This window comes from Ambystoma mexicanum, chromosome 11 (assembly GCF_040938575.1).
Source record: "Ambystoma mexicanum isolate Mex_15411 chromosome 11, UKY_AmexF1_1, whole genome shotgun sequence".
Classification (NCBI taxonomy): domain Eukaryota; kingdom Metazoa; phylum Chordata; class Amphibia; order Caudata; family Ambystomatidae; genus Ambystoma; species Ambystoma mexicanum.
This window is the reverse complement of record NC_090934.1, coordinates 872,714,601-872,730,486: the sequence shown is the minus strand read 5'-3', so window position 1 is coordinate 872,730,486 and position 15,886 is coordinate 872,714,601. Positions and strand designations below refer to the sequence as shown.

The 15,886-nt window shown below is 43.6% G+C and overlaps 1 protein-coding gene across 2 annotated transcripts in view; it reads left to right on the top strand.

Moving 5' to 3' along the window:
- Positions 1–15,050, top strand: part of SIGIRR (single Ig and TIR domain containing) — a 180,150-nt gene extending 165,100 nt beyond the window's left edge. For both annotated transcript variants that reach the window (XM_069623926.1, XM_069623927.1), the window contains exons 9-10: positions 12,241–12,418; positions 13,650–15,050. In XM_069623926.1, coding sequence (XP_069480027.1) covers positions 12,241–12,418; positions 13,650–13,822 — 351 coding nt within the window. In that variant the 3' untranslated portion in view covers positions 13,823–15,050. The remainder of the gene's footprint in view (positions 1–12,240; positions 12,419–13,649) is intronic.
- The last annotated feature ends 836 nt before the right edge of the window (positions 15,051–15,886 follow it).

The window sequence follows — 15,886 nt, the reverse complement described above, 5'->3', positions numbered from 1 at the left end:
TTCTCTCAGGTTTTCCTCTGTTTATATCTTTGTAGTATTCATTGTTTTCTTTCCCATGTTGTAGGGTTTGTCTGACTTTAAGTCGACTAGTTGTTGCCACATTTCTTTGTCATTTGTTGGTACCATCATTAACTAGTACAATCAAAGATTGATCTGTTGGTGTTGTACTCCTAGAGTTTCTACATTATCTTTAAGTTCTAATGGCAAATATACTACTTCACCATGGATGCCTTTTACTAACTCAGATGGAGCTAATTTGGTGGTTTTCAGTTGAAGGCATTTTATACATTTAAATGGGTCTATTGTTTGGATTATAATGCTATCGTAAGTTTTTGGAGAGCTTTTGGAAGGGGGAATATTAGTTATTAGTGATAGCATGTGATGGCATTTGGTTATTGTCGTCAAGCTTCGTATCGCAGAACGTGCCTGTGAGGGGTCTTGTTATTTTGTATTTATTTTCTGCTGTTAGATATAAAGCTATTTGGAACCATTGGGATTCCCCATTGTCCTCTATTTTGTAAGCCATATCTACTAGTTTTGTGTTCCTTTTTATAAAAAAAAAGGTCTGCAACAACAGACACATACTTGGTCTGGTATTTCAACAGATGCATTTTGAAAATTAGATATTTCTTTTTTGGTGGTGTTTATCAGGAGGTTGGTGTTGGTGAGGTTTCTGCAAATTTTTTCTGAAGTGACTGAATTTTCAAAGTCCACTTCAGTTCCAAAGTATTTACTTTGGATGTGCTCTATTTCTCAAGAATTCTGTGGCTGTCCCATGTAGGAGAATGTTATTTACATTTTGCAGTTCTATCGCAGGACTTTTGCATAGTATAGTCTGCACAAGATTCTATATAGTGGAATTGTGTGTTGCTAAAAGTGGTGGAAGGTGCGTTTGCAAGCAGTTCCTGAAATGCAGGCTAATTTAAGGTCCTCTAAGTCCAGTGTGGCTGTGCACTGGACAGCAGTCCTTGGTTTGTAAAATTGTCTTTTTTAGTTTTGCCTTTTAGTTTCAAATGGTGATTGAGGAATTGTAAAGATTTAAAGGATTGTTGGCATACATTACACATTGAGCTGCATGTCCATATATACACTGGGAGGTTTGTTTGAGCAAAATGAATATTTGGTTGACCGTTTGTTGGGGATGTTTTTTCTGTAGGGGTATCTTTTGCCACAATACTGTCTCCTACCATTTCATATTCTCTGACATTAATGTCTATGGCGATTGGGTTGTTTTGTAAGCCTCTTTATTGAAATATGGTTATGTGCTGCTTGTGTGAACCCATTTACCTTCTCAGAAAAGGTATCAATATTGACATTGCCCATAATTAGAAGTACTTTTTTGTAATGTATTGATTTTAATTGGTGGTTTCATTCTGTTGAAAATCAATTTAAACAACTTTCTCTTTAGTAGAAATGTGCTGTCAATTAGAGCTTTGAGGATTAGTCTTCTGCTGTAGTTTTTAAGGGTAGATCCTGACTTGTCAGATGTCTTGATCAGATTGTGAAGAACTCTAGGGTGGAATTTTTTTTGTAAAATACATTTTTTGGAATGCTTTACTGTGGCTACGTTAACATTAGTAGATGTAGTGTTAGGTTCATTAGTAGGTCTGCTTTTGTTTGTGCATCTTTTTTACTTTTAGTTTTTGGAAGAGGGGCCTTACTTTTTCTAGTGGTCGCTGGTTTAGTTTTGTTGTGAGGTTACTAACAGTTTTGTTTTAATGTTTTCTATAAATGATTTTAGAGGTGGATGACTATATGGCTTGCTTTTATTCTTATCTGCTCTATTTTGTCTTTCTTTTCTACAGAGTTGCTTTTTAGTAGGCGTTCCGTCTTTTGGGGCAAAACAAAATTGTGTGTGTTTGAAAGTTGTGGAATGTATGTGCATATATTGTGGATGGGTGTGTGGTTGTGATTGTAGCGATGGATAGAGTGCTGTTTGATTGTTTAATGGGATGAAAGGTGTATTTGGGGAGATTGTAAGAGTAAGAGTGTGTGTAGGTGTGAAGGGTTTGGGTTAGTGAGTAATAAAGGGGTGATGTGATTGAATATTAGGGTCATTATGGTGTTTTGAGGAAAACAGTGGTTGTTGGAATGGTGGTCTTTAGATGGGAATAGAAAGTATGTGAATGTTGCAATATAATGAGTAAGAGTGAAATATAAATGTTGATTCAAAAAGAATACTGTAGGCTAATATTGAATGCACATTGTTACAATTAGAAAAGTATACATGCTATATTGATGTACTTACTTTGTAGTATGTGAAGTGTTCTTTTTTGGTAGTTGTTTTTGGCAAACTTCTTTTTCCTGTAATTGTAAAAGAAAGTAAGTGGATATATGTGGTAATGGTGAAGTGCTTTTAGCAAGCAAGGTTGTTTTTTTATGAAAGTAGGAGGAATTGTTTGGAAAAAGAGTTAATAAAGTTGTGTTATCGGTGGTGTACGAAAGTGTGTACTATATTAAAACAATTGCAGTATGAGTAGTGCAGTTTGTCACAATAGAAGCAACAGGGCAAACATTGGTGTAGGAAAAAGATGCATATCTAAGTTATTTTTGTGGTGCTGATTTTAATAGAAGAAGAGCTGTGTTTGTGGTGTAATGTATATGTAATAAGTTGCAGTGTTGTTAAAAAATATGAAACTGTGGCCTAGTGGTAATGCAATGGCGGATTGTTGTAGAAGCAGTGTTTTGGTGTCTTATAGTAGAGTTTTGGACAGAAGAGTACTTTATATGTAAGGTAAAGTGTTGTATTTAGATACTTTGGTCATATACATATACGTGTGAGCAGGTGGAGAATGGGGCAGTGTAAGGGATGTAATGAGTGAGGTTGGAAAGGGTGAGATTTATATGGAATGAAAAATGGAAAATGCTGACCGTTTTAAAAATGTTGCTTTTTAGGAGCATTTTCATGAAAGTAAAAAAATGCAGATCTGCATTTATAGCAGCACTGTGTGCAAGTGTTTTCTAAAAGGAAAGAAAAGCAGATGGAAAAGATTGGTAGCACGTTTTTTAGTGGCAGTTGGTGTGTGAAAGTTGAATATGTTGGCAATACATGCATACTTGCCATTTCGATCCATTGCAATATGTAGGTGCTTATGAAGTTTCTTTTCTTTGTATTCTGGGAGTTGTAGTTTCACCCTTACCATTAGAAAACTTGGACTACAAGTCCCAGAATGCATAGAAGAAAGTAAGAGTTGATTATCACCTACAGATTGGAATGGGTCATGTTAGCAAGTATACATGTACTGTCAAGGTATTACACTTTCACACACTGAAGTGGTATTTAAAAATATTGCACACATATTTTGCATCTGCTTTTTCTTTGTTTTACAAAGAAGTTACACACAGTACTGCTGTAAATGTATATATGCATTTTTAACTGTCGTGAAAATGCTCCTAAATACAAATATTTCTAAACGCAAAGCATTTTCCATTTTTCATTTAATATACATGTGACACTTTTGAATCTTGCAGTCCAGACCTGGTTATCTTTTCAGAGGCATTTTGGGACTTGTAGTCTGAGTTGTGTAATGGAGAAGTGGTATTAAAAGGCAAAGATAGAAACCAAGGCTTGATAAGCAGCTATAGTTTGGAATGGGTCATGTTGGCAAGTATGCATGCACTGCCAACATATTAAACTGTCACACACCAAGTGCCACTTGGTTGACAAATCTTCTTTCTGCCTTTCCTTTTTTTAATAAAAAGGTTACAAACAGTGCAGCTATGAATGTGCATATGTATTTTTTAAATTTCATGAAAATGCTGCTTAAAAGAAACATTTTGCATTGTAAGTAACTGCCGCGTGATGTGACCAGGTGCTGAATGCTGCAATGCATGTGCTAGAGTGGTTAAAAAAGAGAATGTGCTTATTGAGAAGCTTATTACAGGGTAAGTGGCAGGAACCCTGTAAACATACATTTGTAAAAGAGTTGGAAAAAAATACTTAAATAAATATAAGCATACTTATACTATGGGCCTCATTAAGGGTCCGGCTGTAACCCTGCCAATGCTATTAGCGGGTTGACACTGGACTGTAATATTTTACCAGCGCCTGACTTCCCAGTGCCACTGGCTCATTAAGAGTCCGGCAGCCCGGGAAGTCAGGCGCCAGTAAATTGTAAGTACGGGAGTGGGGACACGGAATCACTGGCAGCATTTGAAATGGTGCTGGTGCTTCCGTGAACAGTCTGCCTACCGTTGTCGCAGCACCTGGCAGGGTCAGACCTGTCAAGCGCAGCGGCCATGGTAGGCAGGCAGAGTTTGCTGTTCCGGAAACAAAGGTGCCGGTAAACTCACCGGCACCCTTGTTTCTGGACTGGCAAACTTGTAATGAAACCCTATGTCTTGATAGATGCAGATGTGGAATTGGCAAATAGAAATCTTGGAGAGTTTTACAGTAGTTTTTGATGCAGGTGGCTTTAACAGGAGACATGTACTTCGAGAGTTCAAGAGTACATCTGAAGTGTTGAACATAGATGACAGGGTTACATGTAGAGTTGTGGGATGTGACTGGGGGATGTTTGTGTGACTGTTTGAGAGCAGCCAATGAGGGAGTGTTACAAACATGAACATAGAAAAGGTAGAAGGGCTGCCCTGTGCTACAGTGTCCATGGACACTGGGGTAGTCTGCGGACCTGCATGTGCCATATGGGTCTTTTAAGGAGGCCTGGCATGGAAAGGGGACTGCAGAGACCGTGGACAGTCATGGATGTCTGCAGACATTGAGGTATCAGCCAATCGGGTTTCTTGTGTGGTGTGTAGGAAGACTGGGTAGCAAGAGTTATCTTTGTTGTGTGCAGTGAAGATGGCTATGGCTTTGTGGAAGCCGTCTGTCTGGATTGTGGGAGACTCTTGGATCCATTGGCTGAAAAGTGTATGCTGAGCACTTTGGATTGCCTGACAATCTTGGATTTGATGAATTTCAAGTTTCTGTCACAGTTGGCTGCTCAAGGGCATACGTGCCCAGTCATCCCTGTGTGGTGGGGACCTTGGGGCGATCCCACAGAACCATTGCCCTTCGTTCTCATGGGATGCTCGGAAAAGCCATGTGGATCATGTCCTGGCGCCTCTGGCGCCAGGCTCATAAAAGAGGTTAAATATGGGAGCCTGGTGTGAGTGAACATCCATCTGCACATGCACTAGGTGTGACTGGGTGTGGCTGGCCTGGTAAAACGGTATCTGGGCCCATTAGCACATGCACTAGGTGTGACTGTGTGTGGCCATCCTGATGGAGGCGTGGCTACAAGCCTGGCTATATAAGCCTCCTCCTGGCATCGGTCTGTGCTTCGCGTCACTTTGCTTCTAGCAACGTGACGCTCACTGCAACCTCATCCTGCAAAGGAGAGAACGAGAAACTAGCAATTTACTGTCACAGGTTTCCCCTTTTCTCACCTGTTTTCTCTGTTTTGCGGAGTCCTTTGTCGGGGTTTTCTTTCGAGCAGTTCGGGTCTTGTACAAGCCCGCTCGGCCGTCTTCGGATTCCAGGATTCGATCAGCTTCTTCGTCCGGGATCTAGGAAACTCCAGGAAGCTTGGAATGGAGACAGCACACGGAGGCGGTCTGCGCGGAACGCGGAAGAGACGGATCAAGGAAGGTAGTAGGAAAGGAGAAGGAGGAAGGTCCGGGGACCAGGAAGCAACACAGTTCAAGAGTACAAACTACGGAGCACGTCAGGCCACAGCTTTCGGTAGTGTTGAGATGCGTGGAACCGCAGGGGAGTGGCTCATTTATAGAACGTGCTGCATAGGACGTAAAGGTCAATAGACCGCGTTCCGTGTATACGGCCATGTTGGGTGTACTACAGCGAGTAACCCCCGACGTGCCAGGGACCAGGAAGACCAGAAGGGGCATGATTGATGGATCATGACACTTACCTGGACCCGATGACCACGACGACCATCTGCTTTGGATCTCTATCGCACCACTCTGAGCTTCAAAGACGCGTGCCGCACTCGAACTTCTCTCGCATGCACATACAAATCCACGCACCTGCAACCGCAGCTCCAGTGTTCAGCTCAGCTCACTGCGGCTTCTCTCTTCAGCACGCCTTGCCGCTGCTCTGGTGCCGCACCACTCGCTGCTACTCCAGCCGTGACGTCACCTAAGGAAAAAGACAAAAGAACATTAATAACGGAAGGAAAACAAATCGTGCAATAAGTCAGACATTACAGAACAGACAGCGCTCATCAAGGAGCGGTCGTGGAGCATCAGGGACACTGAGACATAAGGAAGGAGATCACGGAACAGACAGCACGAAACCGACATCATAGAACAGTGAACATTGAAACCTAAAAGGGACATTAAACTCCATAAAGGCCCAGTGAAGTAACTAGGACCTCAGCAACAATGTGCCCCTGTAGTGAATAGCAGGAAGGAGAGCTCGCCAACTCAAATCAAGAGGAGCAGAACCAACAGTCCCGGACCACCACCGTCAGACCAGTGAACCAGTGTGAAGAAACACAGCCCCAGATCAGACCAGACAGCACCCACGCCCCTGCAGAGACATGGTGAGCATAACAGTTTCACGGCATGGGGTTTGAGAAATGAAGTGGGCGGCATTCCTCCTGTTTTGTGAGAATATGGTTAACTTGAAGCATCCGGACATCATTGCAGTTCACTCTGGAGGCAACGGTTTGGGCTATGTTACCAGCATTTCATTACAATTTTCAATGAATAATACATTTGGAAAGTTGATGGAACTGTTTACACATTCAAAAAATCTTTTCACGGATATCTCAGAGACAAATGTGGATAAGTTCGAATTTAATTCTTCCACGAATTAAGAAAGCAAGGTGCAATGTGTATACAGTTGCATGTGTTTTTTTGCGTGATGTTAGGGTGACTTTTCCATAATGAAAATATTCAATTTGATATTGTCAAAATGTTTTGAAGAAATGGGTGAATATACAAACAGAAGATAGAAGGGAATATTTTATCTGCCTCGAGGTTCATCCCCCCTAACAACTTGCGAAAGATACTTAACTTGGGAACCTGGTTGCTTTTATGCTGTGCCTTAGGGAAATGGACGACTCGCACCACCAGGGTTCTATCACCCTTAAATATTAGGAAAATCACCTAGCTACTCACGCAAATTTCATTTGCAATACAAAAATTACTTTATTATTAAGACAATGTATTATGTTAAAAAATGTATTAAATCATCATCTGTAAAAAAACCTTTTTAGAACACATTTGGTAGACACACAATTTGACTACAATTCATATTTCAATTCAATAAAACACACAACAGTGCATTAAGTGCTTTCTTCCACTACACGCACATTGCATTCAATATCTCATTCATACACAAAACCCAAACCACAAAATTCCATACGCTCGTCGAATATAACACTAAAGAAAGCCCTCAAACATCTGAGTTGCTCACTCTCGACCCTAGTGTCTTACTTAGGCGAATCCTTGTACTCAAGGTTCTAATTAATTTAATAACTTATTCGTCAGTGTTGCCTTAACAAATGACCACCTCCTTGCCCTTTGAAGAGATGGGAGCACATTTCACTGATGTGGGCAATCAGATTTTTTTGAAAACGTTGAAAATGCATTGAAACACTTTTTTGTGAACATATAGAATATGGATTCAAGTATTCTTTAGTAGTTGAAGTAAACAAAAAGGAAAAAAGAAATTGGAGGCACTTTTTGTGAAAGTTAGAACAAATAATTTCAGTAGAATATTTGTTAGTTAAGTATATAAAACCAAAAATTAAAAAAAATCTATACAAGCCTAAAACAGGAAAAAAGTTTATTTTAAGAACCACCAATTTTAAATGGAAAAAAAAACCTATTTAAATCATTTTAATTCTCCCACCCCATGCCTGGAATTTTCCAGGTGTCTGCAGACTACTGTGCTGTCCGCGGACTATGCAGGCTGCAAAAGGGCCTGTGATTTTTTTGTTTTTTTCTTCAACTGTGAAAGGTGGCTCCTTAAGGAAACTTTTTTTGTGTTTTGTGATTTTGTATTTTTATTGCCTTTTTTATTTTTTATAGGAGAGACAAGGTAAGGTGGGTGAGGAAAATAATGGATGGGGCACCAACCACAGAGACTGAGGGGCAGGTGGACAGAGGAAGATGTTGGGCATGCCTTACTTATAAGGTGGGGGCAGTGTTTCCCATGCTCCTTGACCGCGGCCTCGAAAGCACTATGAAACTGCTCCCCCCTACAGATTGGTGCATCACAGTACAAACATAGTACTGTGAGCCTCAAAAGGTAAGAGTCAACAGCATTCTGTATTGCCTGCGAGGCGGCTTGTGGGATCCTCTGCCCTACAGGAGTAGTCTGTGTGGTGATGAGAGCGGTCGAGGAAGATTGGGTAGAGGCTGTCAACCTGATGCTCCCTGAGAAAGGTGCTGCCTTTTTCAGAGCACCCGGGTGGTTGGATCTGCTGTGACTGTGCATGGAGGTGGTCCCGTAGGAGTACAGCCCAGATTTTCCGTGATTGAGTACAACTTTGCACTCAATACATCTCACCTTGGCTGCCCGAGCCTTTGATACACCCCCAACGGTGGTGAAAAACCACCACACCCAGGCCTCACTCCAGGCGCTGGAGATAGGCACTTCCTCATCTTCATCTTGCATCCTCGCGCCTGGTCTTCTTTCCAGGCCCTCCAGATGGCGGTGGTGTTAGGGTTGGTTGTGGAGGAGGAATGGCCATAACATATTCCATTAGAGCAGATAAAGGTCTCCAAAACTGATCTGAAAAGCAGGTGCTCTCTCCTCGACAGACAGATTGAGAATGACTGAAGGTAATGGATGGGTCCCTTCAGAGGCACAGTCTGCCGACCGCATGACTGTACCTGGACTTGGCCTTGAAAGGTTGTGTTGCCAGATCATCTAAGAATGGGTCTAGGAGCTCTGGAAGGGTAAACCTTCAACTTGAAACATACTAGATTGGTGGAAAATACAGTTTTAGACTGTCCACAGAGCATGGATACCGTCCTCGGTCAGGCCTTCACGCCGCACAGGTGCAGTCACATGTTGATGTCCGCGGACACCCATCGGGCGGGAGACACAGGACGCATGCACTTGGATGTCCACTAACGGGTGCGCCGTCTGCGGACTAATAAAAAGCGCATCATGCGAGAATGGACATGCCCGGACACGGCGCATTGTCTGCGGACACTCCAATTTTGAAAACTGATATCCTGGACAGTTGCTTAGTCCGCTAACTATTAATTGGGCTTTTAAAAAAAGAAAAGTTTCACGAAAATATACAGGACATTTATAGTAGAAATTCTTTTTTTATTCATGAAAGGGATGGGGTATCAGAATGGAAAACATAAATGGGAGGATTTGGAATTTGTAGGAAGTCATGATTGGGGAAGGGAGAGAAGTTTGATCAAAGTCTTTCCTGTACATTTTTAGAATCTGCTTGGGGCGATTGTTGGGGGAAAGGTGGACAGGTGCAAGACAGTGATAATTCACATTTCGAATAACATGATTTCTTACATAAACTAAAAGTTCTTTAAAATTATGATTAAGTGTATCCAACTTTTCAGACAACATTATTAGTTCATTATGTACATTTGGGGAATTGGATAGTGGGATTGCTCCGATTCTTCACAATTAATTGTTGAACTTTCTTCAAGTGAAGTATGTACTATGAGAAAATAAGTTATTATTATTTCAATTGGCTGTTTATAAAGTACATTATTTGTTTCTATTAAAAGATGTATTGGTCACCATTAGTGCTTGCTTCATTACATTTTTGCGACGTTTTCCATTTCTGTCCAAATAAAAAATGGTCATGTTTACTTACTATTTGGTGAGAGATTGTTTTGGAAGGAGTTGCTAATCTATCTTCGTCTGTCTGAAGAGTTGTACTGAACTAGTAATTTGAGGTTTATAGTTATGGTTTGTGCTTTTTGCATTCTATAATAGTTTGTGATAAATGAACCAATAGTTTTCCCATTTTGAAATGTTGAATTGTACAAAAAGGTATATTTGGGTGTAGCAAATATAAGTAATGTGATTTTATGTATATGTTTTTGTGGGTTGAAGGGTACAACATTTTCTGTTACCCTCTGTGCTTCTGGGTTTTGTTGGTGCCACCTGATGTTCGCAGACTTCCGCTCTGTTTGCTGTGAAAATCAGAGGCTGTTTCACTGCCTAGACCCCGGGGATTCTTTACTCAGGGTGCCAGGGCACGGCCATCACCTTTAGATCAAGACCCTGGGGGTGGACAAGTGTGGGAGGATCACCTGGGTGAGGGGTCCTCAGGAGTGGGGAAGGAACGCCCGATGTTGGTACATGGTATTCTCCCCCCCTATTCAAATACCCATGTCCCAGCCTATTTTATAGGATATTCCCAGACCCACCCCCTTTCCTACACAAACACAGCCGAGGAAAGAGAAGGTATGATGCTAAAGAGTACCACCCATGCAATACATTGGACATGTCCCACTACTAAGAATAGGCATGTTCAGGCACATTATCTTAATTACATACACCTGGTACCTATTGGCTCTCCTCACAAGGTTAAAAGGTGGAACACTGAGACGCACTCTGAGGAAGGCGATGCACGACAAGGAGCGGTTCTTCCAGGGCGATGGTAAACCAGGCGGAGCAGAGCGACAGGCCGAGGGACGGAACTCTGGTACGGAGAAACCTTGGACACCCTGGCGAGAGATTGTTACCTCTGAAGGGCCTTGACGGTTGCGCATAGAATCCCAACAGGAGAGAAGAGACCAACCTCTCTTGTGTTTCAAGGATACCAGCCACACTCCCGGGTGGATGGCAGAGTTGGGGAGTTGCAGCGGCAGTTGTTATCACCCTTGACTTCAGGATCAAAGCCGTGGAAGATGGAAAAGAATTAACACAGCCGGTGAGTTGATGAAAGCAGTGAAAGACTGGTCTGTGTTAAATGAAACTTGATGACAACAGTACCCGACAAATGATGATTGTACGTGTGCTGTTAAGACGCAAGAGAAAGCAAAGCATTGTAAAGAACTGTAAATTAAAGATACAAAGTAACAGAGTGGTCCGACGAAAGAAGATTGCCCAATCGAAAGTGTCTGTGAAATGTCTGATGCCGTAGAAGTGGTGGGAAGAGAAAGAAAATGAAATGCAAGATTTTAACATTTGTTAGGTTTGATCCTGACAGAAGGAAACCTGGATGTGATAGCTTTGAACTTTAAAAAGTACTGTGCTCGAAACTACATTTACCAAGAGGCCTTGGTGTAGGAAAAAGAAAAGTGATGCTTGTGGAAAGAAGGTCCAAGTGGTCATGCCAAGGTAAGAGCAAAAGCCTCGCAGTTTCGGGCTTGAGCCCATCGCAGGGAAGCTTATGACGGTGTGGTTGAAATTCGGGAAGCGGGGGCCATCTCCCAAACCACAAAGACCAGTGACAGTCACCAAGAGAAAGCAGTAGCTAGGCTGATCCCAAAGTCTCCTGTGTGCTGTGTACGTGGACTTGCACATCGACCTATGTCATGCACAGTATGTGTGAATAAACATCCGCAACTGTAGCAAAGCATGTTTTGCTTTCTGCTAATTATACTCCAGTTAGTAATAACGTTTGCAGATATGGGTAGGCTTATGACTAGTAGGTTATATATTTTAGCAAGTAATGCATTTTGAACTTGGGGCTATGGGTCGCAATTTTTCATAAGTAAGTCTGTCAACTGCAAGATCTTAGAACTGAGTAAGTGCTACGGTTGGGCGCCCTTTCTTACGTCGGCTGTCAGATCATATAACAGATTTAGTTTTACATAGAGTACCCTGCCTGTAGTCAAATTTCGGATCTAGCAATAGGTACTATTGTACACAGCCGTATAACGACTCTGGGTTTTTATATCGTTATATTTCTTTGGCGTTCACTGCCTTTATGTACACAGCTGGATCCAGTAATGTGTAGGTTTCCATGGTTGAGTACCTCTTTTTCTGTCAACTGTTGGAACCTATGATTGATATATTTCTTAAGTGGAACACACCCCATTCTATCGGTTGTTGGACACTTTAATAGGTTTATTTTTTTGACTGGGTACACTGCCTGATGCTGACAGTTGAATATTTGAACCATAAATTAACATGGTCAGGTGGACTCCTTTGCTCTAGGATCTGTCAATCAAGGTCATGCCCCTATTTGCTGTAGGGGGTCTTAGAAGGTAGTCCAATATACTCCCTTATTTTGACTGTCAGATTTTGTAATAGTTATATTTCTATGGTGAAGTACACTGCCGTACCTAAGAGACAAAAAGGTGAGTGCTGTTGTCTTTCTTGTCCTCATGTAGACGCCTTCGTCGGACTTCTGGAAGGAGCTATATCTCGCCATGCCACGGAAGCTGTCCTACAGGAGTGGGCCTCTGGCGGACCCCCAGACACAGCTACAGGAGGACAAGGACCCCATGCTCGTCCTTGGCAGCAGCTACCTAGAGGGCAGCGCAGACCCAGATCCCGAGGGAGACCTTGGTAAGAAAAGTCACAGTAGGCACTCCCGGTCGTCTACACCGACAGGCCACGGTGACCTCTCACGAAGTGATCCCTGCTCCGTGCAGGTCTTTTAAGGAAGTTTGCAATGCAGCACTGCTCTACTTGTGGTCTGTGTTTTTAATGCTGCCTGTGCTGCACCTGTGTTTTGTGTGTGAGTGAGAGACCAATCAAGATCGGCTGCTGTCCATGTTGCACCTTGTGTCTGCGTGTTTGTGAAGCTTGCAGTGCTGCGTGTGTTGACACTGCTGCTGTCCACCCAGTGGCTGTTTTATGGGTACGATGCTTACAGATCACGTGACTATGTGGTGCCTTCTTTCACCGTTACCATTGCACTGCTCCATCCCCCTCTGTGTGGGATTCACCTCCTGCACATGCTACACCTATTCTGTGGGTGGGGAGGCTGCTTGGACTGCCTCAGGCTGTGCTCTACGGATATACATTGTTATGCGTGAGAGAGGTTATTTCGTGCTGCTGCCCAAGCTGTGCATGCAGTGCACGTAAGAGAACCTCGCACTGCCTCTTCAGTACGAGAGAGAGAGAGAGACTCTGTTTTTGCCCATGTTCTAACTCCTGTGTGTGTATAGCTAGCTTATACTGTACATGTCCATGCTGTGCCTATGTTGTGTGTAAAGCTCAACTCCTGCAACTGTTATAGTTGTTTGTTTTTGCTCTGATGCTTCCAGTGCTGTCCTTGTTTCGTGTTTAAAAAAAACAAACAAGACTGCCATGTGTGTTGTACACATCGTGGGGCAGAGGGTGCTGGGAAGGGGGGTGTCAGGGTGGTGTCCGTGTTTAGCCTGCAGCCCATGCTAGGATATCTGCTCTCCGACCATAGTTCTTGTCTAATATTTCATCTGGCTCTCTGACTCTCTCACTCTCAGTGACCCAAACTTCACCCTCCGATCCTATTTCAAAGGTCCAATCTAAACCCTACCTCAGTGTGCTGATCCTAAACCTGCCCTCTATCTAGATCTTTGCCCCTGAACTGGAGTTCTCTGATTCACCTGCCTCTTGAACCCTACCTCTGTCCTCTCACCTGTGTATCCTCTTCTTTTCGTCTGATCTTATTGAAGACCCTAACTATGTCCTTTTAGCCTATCCCCCAGGCCATCCCTTCCCTGCGAGCCTGTCCTTGTTCCCTCATGTGTATCTTGCATATGGCTCTAGCTGTGCCACCAGAACTCACTCTATTTTCTATCTCACCCTGTAGGAGTCCGTGGAACGATGTTCAAGGATCCCGCTCCCCGGATGGCAGCGGCTCCCCTACCGCCACCCAAAGTGCCAGACCCTGAGCGGAGCGAGATCGACATCTCTGACCTAGGCTCGCGCAACTATAGTGCTCGGACAGACTTCTACTGCCTGGTGACTGAAGAGGACATCTAAGCCTTGGGGTAGAGTGTGCACCCCCACATACTCCAGCATAGCCAGACCCGTGGCCTTCTCCCATGCTGGCTTCTGCAATAAACGGGTTCCAGGCATAGGAACCTGGATCTTTGTAGGGTGTTTGATGCACCTACACACTACACCCCAACGTAACCATGCGCACCAAAGTTTGGGAGGTACAGCCACCCTAATGGTTGCACCTAGTGATTTTTCGATAGCAGCCTGCACCCCAACCGACTGTTGTGCCTAATCCAGTTATGTGGTGAATGGTGGCACCATGGGTCTGTAGCAGTGCTGAGCTATTGTCATGTGGTGCCCTAGCCACTTGAACCTGCACGAACATTGGTGCCGTCTATTCCATGTGTTTGAGGAACCAGTGCCATAGAGCCGATTGCAACTCTGCCTGAGCAGAGCTGTGTGTTCTGGCACCCATGTCTACTCTGCCATACTAGGGAAACTCGCTCACCTGGAACCGGTGACCTTTTGTTGCCACCCCCACAACCAAAGCAGGATAATCCTACTGTCCTGCAGCACAAAGAGATTAAGCCTTTATCAGCAGGTATGGCGAGTAGGTGAAGTTCCATGCTACACCCCCATTCACTCCTTCCCGAAAATCCAAGATGTCCATGCAGAGAATCGTCGGATTCCTGAAGCAGAATGAACCAATTCATCAAAGATTGCTTTTAATTGGACATTTAGTGGCGTCAGTGGGATCCAAAGAGGAAGGGTTTTGTGCTATTCTGATAGACTTCATGGACACTTGCAAAGACGTGCACGTCTTCATGTTTGATGCTAGTGGACAGCTGCGACTTCCAGCACCACACTGAGATTTCTTTGGCATTCCAAGGTTTTTTGAAGCTCAAAAGGGAATTCTTTGAAGTTTGTTGGAGAGGGCAGTCTCCCTTAAACCAACAGTGAATGATGAGTTGCGGAAGACGTGCAGCTCAACTGTAAGGCTGGACGTACTTCCACACCAGTAACCTGTGAATACTTGGGTCATTGAGTGAAACGTTTGGTGGCCCATGAATACATTGCACGTCACTTTCGGGTGGGTGAAACGGACCCTCTGCTCCTTCTTAGTACTGCAAGAATATTTTAAAGTTGTTTTCTATTTCCAGTGCCAGAGCTCAAATGGCCAAACATGCTCGCCCAGCACTACCCACCGCTTCTAATTGACTTGTTTGTTCATCGGTGGTAATAAAATATGTACTATTTGAAAGATCCAGTAGAGGGCGCCAAGGGTACACTTAACCAGCATTGTTCCCCGTACACATGGCGGCAACCTGTGAACTTCGGTAGAGTCTCGAGCAGAGCTCAGGAGGTAGGCATCTGTTCCATCATGTCCCATGCTTCGAACATTTGGGTATACAACCAGTGCATGAAAGGAACTCGTGGAGCATGGGAAAAGACCAGGGTGGGCTGGGATCCAAAAGAGGCAATGGCAATCATTTTCAAAGTGGCACCATGTTACACATTTCGAGCAAGCCCAACCATTTTCCTATGAGGAAAATGTTGAAATAAAATAGGTAACCACACAAAAGAGCCCCAGGGTGCAGAGTTTATGGCATGGGTACCTGTCATTTCCTTGTGCCAAGCTTAGGACGCAAAGCTGCAATGACGTCCTTTCCTAGACCAGGGTGGGTGAGATCGCAGATTGCTGTAGTCCGAGTTCCCAACATAGCGTGCCGGGTGTGTGCGGCTGTAGACTTGCTTGCGATCTGCAGCAGAGCTCCGCATGTAGTTATCTGCACTCCTCTACTAATGTCTAGGATGCAAGGTTAGAAAGTCTGTGACGCTCACCATGGCTTTGGCGCCTTGTCATTGCCCTGTCCCAGGACTAGGACACATGGCTGCATACTGATAGCGAGTGGCCTTACGACCCATACACAAACACTTTATTGTTTTAAATAAAATAATGCATACAATTGAGATTGTCACAGACTTGCAAGTTCTGCATCCTTATCAGTCTCACCGTTCCATGTAAGGATGTTCTTGACAGCTCACATGTCTATATATATCGAAACCCACTATCTAAGAGCATTAAGCCACCCTTGTCCCCAAAGT